This window comes from Condylura cristata, unplaced genomic scaffold, assembly GCF_000260355.1.
Source record: "Condylura cristata isolate star-nosed mole 26May11 unplaced genomic scaffold, ConCri1.0 scaffold00009, whole genome shotgun sequence".
Classification (NCBI taxonomy): Eukaryota; Metazoa; Chordata; class Mammalia; order Eulipotyphla; family Talpidae; genus Condylura; species Condylura cristata.
In genome coordinates, this window is record NW_004567110.1 from 48,084,953 (window position 1) to 48,092,413 (window position 7,461).

The window sequence follows — 7,461 nt, forward strand, 5'->3', positions numbered from 1 at the left end:
TTTCATGGCTTCCATTTTTATTTCCCATTGTTTTCCCCCTGTTACAAACTATCACTACTCAGCTTCTCCATTCCTTGATTTGTTAGGTTGCATTAGAGCAAGCCCATATTCAATGTAATAGAATGAATCAAAACAATGAGATACATTATATAATTTGGGACCATGTTGATAGAGCCACACAATAGCTTTGAACTTGAAATTTTAGTTCTAGGGCACATACATACATTCCCTGCATCTATTTTTCAGGTGATTCTTTATAATTTTTTGTTCTGAAGGGAACTATAGAAATCTGAATTCAAAGTATGAAAGCATACACATAGTCACATGTGCGTGTATGATAATCTATATTTTAAGCTTTTCCATTCTGAAACTAGTTCTCAAGTCCTGGACCGAATCTTAGTATTAAAGGGACAGAGAAGGAAAAGTTCAAAGGGTTCTCATCCGATCCGAAATATCCAACTGTTCGCTTAACTTCAGTCTTAATTCAGAAAGTATGTAAAAATCTAAAATTTACCCATTTTATTCTACAGAGATGAAAAAGTGAAACACTTATGAATCCTTATCACACTGGTTTTAGTTTTCTCTTCCCAAGAGAAGCAGCCACTCTGAGGCAGCTCGAGGGCACTGTCCTGGATGGCAGCTTCATGCATCTGGGATGGAAATGTATCACCCAGAGCGGCAGGTGTAAACAGTGCGGCTAGAATGGTCGATGCGGTTGTTTCTGTGACCCCTGGAGCCGAAGGGACTGCGTTCCTACCCACGAAATCTCCAGAAAGCCAGAGAAGCGGATGCAGCGTACCCGGGGTCCGCTTCACCCCGCCGCAGCGGGGGTTTATGTGGGTCTCTGATCCCGCAACCGCGACCTCACCAAAAGCCCGAAACACCGGCGCGGCGCCGCAGGACACCCGCCACGCCCCACGCCGCCCTGCAGGCAAACGCAGGAGGCGGCGAGGCCCCGCCGGGCCGCCGTAGCGCTGCGGCTCGGGCCGCTCCTCCCGCGCCGCCCTCCGCCCCTTGCCTCCCGGCGCCGCGGCAGCTCTGGGCAGGCAGTGCCGCCGCCGCTTCCTTCTCTGCAGCCGTTCGGCCGCTGCGTGACGCGTCGTTTCCTCCCAACATGGCGGCCGGGACAGGTCGGCGGTGATGGAGGCCAGTCCGTGGCCGCGGCGGGTGCTAATCCCCACAGTCGCCAGAGCTGCCCTGCTTTCGCCGGGCCTCTGAGCCACCCTGCTGCCTCGGCCCCGGCAGTCGGTCGCCCGGGCAGGACTTCCTCGCCGCCCCTGGGCCGGAGGGGCGAGTGGGAGGGGTGGCCGGGAAGCGACCCCCGGACCGGGAGAAGCAGAGGTCCCCACGGGGGCAGCCCTCGTGGGGGGAGGCGGCCTCGCGGGAGCGGTGAAGACCTCGGAGTCCCTCGCTTGCACCACGGCTGGTCCCACTCCATCGCTCCTTCCTGATCCTGCCGTTGCCCTCCACGCCGCCTCTCCCCCACCTCCACTCCCTCTCCTTTCTCTTTTCTCTTCCTCTCCCTCCTCCTTCCCCCCTCCAGCCTCTGGGAGCCGCGGGTCGGACGAGCCGCCGCCTCCATCTCTGCGTCCATGTATGAGGGCAAGAAGACGAAGAACATGTTCCTGACCCGGGCCCTGGAGAAGATTTTGGCCGACAAGGAAGTGAAGAAGGCGCATCACTCCCAGCTGCGCAAAGCTTGCGAGGTGGCGTTAGGTGAGCTGGGAGGACGCACGGGGGTGGTGGCGGGGAGGGGGAGGTGTTAAGGGGGGGAGGGAAAGAGGCCCGCGCGGCGGCCACTTGGGGAGGTGGGGTCGCCGGGGGGCTCGCGCTAGAGTGGCGCTCCCGACCTCCGGGAGCCCTCAGGAAGCTCTCAACTCCCAGTCGGGAGTTGACAGTAACTCGCTGGATGTCGAGTAGAGCCAGGATGGATGAGAAAGGGCAGTTAACTGCATTGGGGGACGCGACGGGGCTTGGAATGGACTTGAGCGAAAAAAGAGATTTTGTTGGTGGACCGTGCGGTGTGGACAAGATACCACCCTTTGTGGTGAAGCAGAATGTGGGATGTTGTTTATTAGCTTGGAGATTGAGGTGGAGCTGATTTGTCAAGATTGGGCGTGGGAAGGGTTCCATATCGTAATTTCAATAACTTTATCGTTTGGCGTGGTACTTTGGGAAGATAGGCTGAAGTTGTTCCCTTGTTGACGGTTTTGAGAAGGGATTTGCGAGAGATGCAGTCTGTTCTGACATCTCTCCGCCTCCGCCACGGGAAAAACATAGAGTAATTTTGTATCTGACTGGGCTGACCTGGAAGAACAAGACCAGAGGTTAAGGGGTGGAGGTGCGATATAAAAGACAGGAAGAAAAGGACCTTTAGGTTAGCTAGCCTTAGTGACTTGGAAGGGAGGGTTTGAAATGGGGAAAAAGAAGAAGACAATGACACCCACCAGCCACATGTCTGGACAGAGGCAGCTGCTCTGTAGCTTGAATTGTGATTTATAGTTCAGACGAACGAGATCTAGTGTAATGAAACCCAAAGCAGGATAAATCCGAACAATACCTATGACAAGGACAGGCAGATGAGGATTGTTAAGCAGCAACACTGACGGATCTATTGCATCTATCAAAGATGAAATCATTTAGAGAGAGAGACCGGGACATATAACACAAAGATGAATGCCTAATGCTTGCACTTATTTTATAGTACTGAAATAGACTAGATGAAATTGACGAGAAATTGAAGCTTGTTAAATGGGCTTTGGAAAAAAGCATTCTTGAAGTGGAAAAAAAATCGAATAACTTAAATGTATGTTAAAGTAAAAGGTCAGGATGGCTTAAAGGCAACTTTACCTTTAAATTAAACAGGAGGCTGCTTTTAACTTGGTATAATGATCCATCTTGCTTGTTTATTTTTTTGATCCTTAAAAGTGGTGATATGAAAAATCAAAGAAGTTTTATTTTGAAAGTTTGAATCTGTGTGTAGTGGACAGAAAGACTTAAGACAAAAGATTTCCAAAAGACATTGCACAGGGTAATAATGAATTTTTTTTTGGGTCCTGAATGGAATCATTAAACTGGGGTGGAATGAAGAAGGGGCAGTGAGTTTTAGAATTTTTTAAAAAAATTGTTCATGTATAGGTTTTAAGAATAACTTGCAGGTTAAAGAACTGTAAGAGATTTAAATGATTCAAACCAAAGTTTTAGTTTTTGAGACCTAATTTTTCATATTAGGATATGTTTTTAATATACAAGTTTAAGTTGCAGGTACAGATTGAAGAAGAGAAGTGTTTGTTTGTTTTTTCCAGAATACTAATATAAGTAAGTGTGTTTTTTAATGGAGAACTCAATGGAAGCAGACTCAGGGAGATTGTGCATTTAAATCCCAGTTCTGTCACGTTACAGTATAGGCAAGTCCCTGGCCTTTAGTTTCCTTCTCAGGAAATAAGGATGATTGTAAGGTAACATACCCTTTAAGGTGCTATGATATGAACACACTGTTCTGTTTGTGCTTTGAGTATTCCTGCCACTCTTGATTGCCATCTTTAGGGGGCGGATAGCTTGATCCTTGCCATTTCTAGCTGTAGGAACTACTTAGTGGTGTGTACCATCTAAACTAAGATTGTCCTCCAGATTTTGCCAATTTTTATTTTTACTCCTTCCAGATTGTTATCAGTCCAGCTTATTATGAAAAAATGTGACTACCCAGGCAGGAGTGCTAAGCACCAGAGTACTTTCAGTCCTTGAAATGTATAAGGTTTTTTTCTCAAATTTCATAAAAGTGACATTTAGTTTCTGATAAAATTTCAGTGAGCAATCTCATGGTAGTTTACCATTGGTGAGTTTTGTTTGTTCTTTACCAACTATCTGTATATTATCTCCCAAGCATAAACTGATAGGGAAAATTCATTTTATCTTTGCTGAAAGTATAGTACCTTGGAATAAGATAGCATCCCCAAATTGTCCCTGGAAACTATTATAGACCTCTTTCCTCTTTATCATTGAGACCCACTTCTACTCTGGTCTCTGAATAATCTCTGTCCATCAAACAAGATGAGAAAGTAAATGAATGGTCTAGCTTGATCATCCCTGATCTATAGGTTGTGAGTGGGTAGGAGTTGGATTGTGGAGGTACTAGAGATGGATTTTGTCAAAACTCTTTTAAATACCCAATATTTGTTGAACATCTACCATGGAGCGAAAGGGAGGTGGACTGTAAACAGGAAAATATATACTATATCAGATTTTTAAAAAACATTTATTTATATATATATGACTGGGGTACAGGCCAGAGGTGCAGGGTGTGAGAGGTTTACCAGAGACAGTGGGGAGCTGAACAGGCAGATTGAAATACACTGCTGAGGGGAGCGGGTAGGTCAGGAGAGGTCTGGTGCCACGTGGGTCATCCCCCTCTCCAGGGATTGAACTCCTGCTGCAGTGTCTGTGATTGTTTCATAAGTGCTTTGCTTTAATCTGTTGCTCCAGCAAGCCCTAGTATATCAGACTTTTAATGATTGTTTGAAACCATGTTATTGCCATGTGAGCAGATTTCAGAGTACAGGTATTCAAAATTTATTTCTGTAAGTAATACTCATGAAATTGCAGCTCATTGCATATTCTTAAAAAAATTAGTATTTATTTTAAAGGAAATCTTATATCCTTAAACCTAGATTGGGGAGATTTTACTTCATTAAACATATAGGAACTTTTATTTTCACAAGAATAAAAATAAATAATGCAGATTATTTAAAATGTTGGTCAAATTGCCTTACTCTTCAGACTTCATTTTGAAGAAGAGAATGGCTTACAAAAAGAAAAAAAAGCTGATCACATGTATTGTCAAAGTGTGAAACCCATAAACACAAGAACTGCTCCAGATTGCCCTCTCTTGGTACCTGTCCCACTACAGCTTTCTGCACTGAACATTGAATTTTGCCCACGAGGTCTTCTAGGCTGCCTTACTTTAGCTTGATCCATTCCTGCTCTCTAGAATCCTGAATTATAAATAGGTCTGGCCATCTGCTGGCAGATGAGACAACAGCTAAGCTATTTTTAGTTTCAAAGAATTTAGGATTGTTGAGGGATTGGACTTGAAGGTAGCATTGTTTGTCTCAAGCAGTGGGTGTGGTTGGGCCATATTCCTGGCAGGCCTTAAAGTTTCAGGAATTTTCTTTGATATTAGAACTATGACTAGCTCAGCTTTGCTTCCATCATCAGATGTCTGCAATGATACTCTGCAAGTACCAGGACTAATTGAGCTCAAGGTTGGAAGCTGATTCTGATGTGGAATAGATGGCAAAGAAGTGATCAGAAAAGGTTTTTAGAACCAGGTTTGCAGAGGCAAGGGTAGGGTGACTTTCCTGCAGAGATACAGGGGAAAAGAGGAATTGTCAGGAAAGTAGTTTTTGTGTCAGGCAGGATGTGAATGTGTGTTCTTCATATTTTAAATTGATCCTGTTGATTTAGTCTGTTACCTATTGTTATGGCTTCCACCAGAAATGTAAATATAATAATTAGGCTAACCTTTCACAGAGCTGGCTTCCTTCTACCCCTCTAATCACACTCCTATTTTATAGTTAGTGGTGTTGTGAAAAAAGGAATATAGGTGGATGGGAAATTATGTCATTGTTACTGGCCTTAATTTTTTTTTTTAAAGATTTATTTATTTATGCATACAGAACTGGGGTACAAGCCAGAGGTGCAAGGGCGGTGAGAGGATTCATGAGAGACAGAGTGGGGAGCAGAACAGGCAGATCTTCAGAGTACACTGCAGAGGGGAGCAGCAGGCAGGCCAGGAGAGGTCTGAGCCTCGCCTTGTGGATCACCTCTGGGCCGGGGATCGAACTCATGCTAGGATCCAACTCATGCAGAAGTGGCTTTGATTCTTAGTGCTGTTCTTTAATCTGTGCGCCACCAGGGAGGGCCCTGTTGGCCTTAATTTTACAGTATTCTTGGTAATTTTATTTTGTCACATTTTACTATTTATGAAAAAATGACTTCCAAATAATACATTGCAGGCAATGGATATTTTAATTATAATTTAAATTCATTACCAAGTCTGCTCTTAAACCTTCCTTGATGTCTACAGTAAAAGGTCTTGAGATAGCTAAAAAAGAAGTGTGTAATATGTGAAGTTAACTGAAAGAAAAATTCTGTTGAATTTTAGTAAAAAAATAAGTTTGGTTTACAGTGTATATACACTTACTACTGGAGGTTTACAATATACATTAACATAGTTAAGATTTTGAAAAGCCCTGTAAATAAAGAAGCCTGTTTGATTTTGTTTAGTGAAGTTTTCCCTCAATTTATTTAACCATTTTGAGTGTTCATTAACAGTGTTAGCATCCCTAGGAAACTTTGTTCTTTGGAATTTATTTTGAACAGTATTAAGGGAGAGAAAGGAAAAATAGATATGATAACTCTAATTACTGAGGAGGCCATTCTCCAAAAGAGTAATGGTGTTTTGTGAAAGTGGGAGTCCATTCATTGACAGTGTGGGAAGAATAAAAATAAAACAGTTGGAATAAGTGGTATCAAGATCAGAGGACTATCTGCTGACTAGCTCTTTTCCATTTCATCTAAGGGCAGGCAACTGATTGTCTCTCCTGATTATGTTTATCTTGTAAAGAAACTTTTGTTGATAATTGTTTTCTAAAACAGAATAAAAGTGTATTGTGAATGGGAAATTGTCATAATATTTCTCACAAATTGGGAGCAGATATATATGAAAAGGGAAAGATACATGAATAAATTTTGTTGCCATTCAGAATTAGGTATTGTTTGCAGTGTGGAACATACATACAGGAGTGAACCAAAATGCTTTCTTGGAACTTAAGTTATAGTCAAATTAGACAGCAAATAACAAATACACATGTTCTCAGATTATTATCTGAATATATAGTTCAGAAGGGTAAAGAAAATGGGTGTGAAACTTTAGGTATGGCTGACAGGAAAGACTTCTCTATGAGGTGACATTTCAATAGAGAAGGGACAGGAGATTCAGCCTTTCAGATACAAAGATGAACAAGAAAAAGAGAAAATAGCAAGAGGAGTGTGTATTTGCTGCATTATTGGAAGGACGGAGTCTTGTGTGACTAGTACAGAGTGAGAAGGGGAGTGTAGAAAGTAGGGTAGCTTTGGATTTCACTCCATCTATGATGGCTGCTCCGTAGAATTTTGTATGGGGCAAATATTTATATTTTTAAAAGGCCCACTTTAGCCAGATGATTGCTATTTATTCTGGACTAGTGGTAGTGGAGGAAGATAGAACACGTTGCATTTGTAATCTGTTTTGAAGGTGTTCACAGGATTTGCTTATGTGTTAGTGGTATATAAACAATCCTGTAGCCAGAACTACAGGGTAGCTGGAGAACACCAGGAGAGAACAGCCTTTGGGAAATCAGTTTATATAGTAATAGTAATGTGTTCATCCAATTTGCCACATGTATTTTAGACTTTTTTTTT

At 42.9% G+C, this 7,461-nt stretch overlaps 1 protein-coding gene across 1 annotated transcript in view; it reads left to right on the forward strand.

Annotated features, from left to right (window-relative positions):
- Positions 1 to 1,133: 1,133 nt before the first annotated feature.
- The window catches only part of ARFGEF1 (ADP-ribosylation factor guanine nucleotide-exchange factor 1 (brefeldin A-inhibited)), a 124,941-nt gene continuing 118,613 nt past the window's right edge, over positions 1,134 to 7,461 (forward strand). The window contains exon 1 of the mRNA XM_004679818.2: positions 1,134 to 1,716. Coding sequence (XP_004679875.1) covers positions 1,593 to 1,716 — 124 coding nt within the window. The 5' untranslated portion in view covers positions 1,134 to 1,592. The remainder of the gene's footprint in view (positions 1,717 to 7,461) is intronic.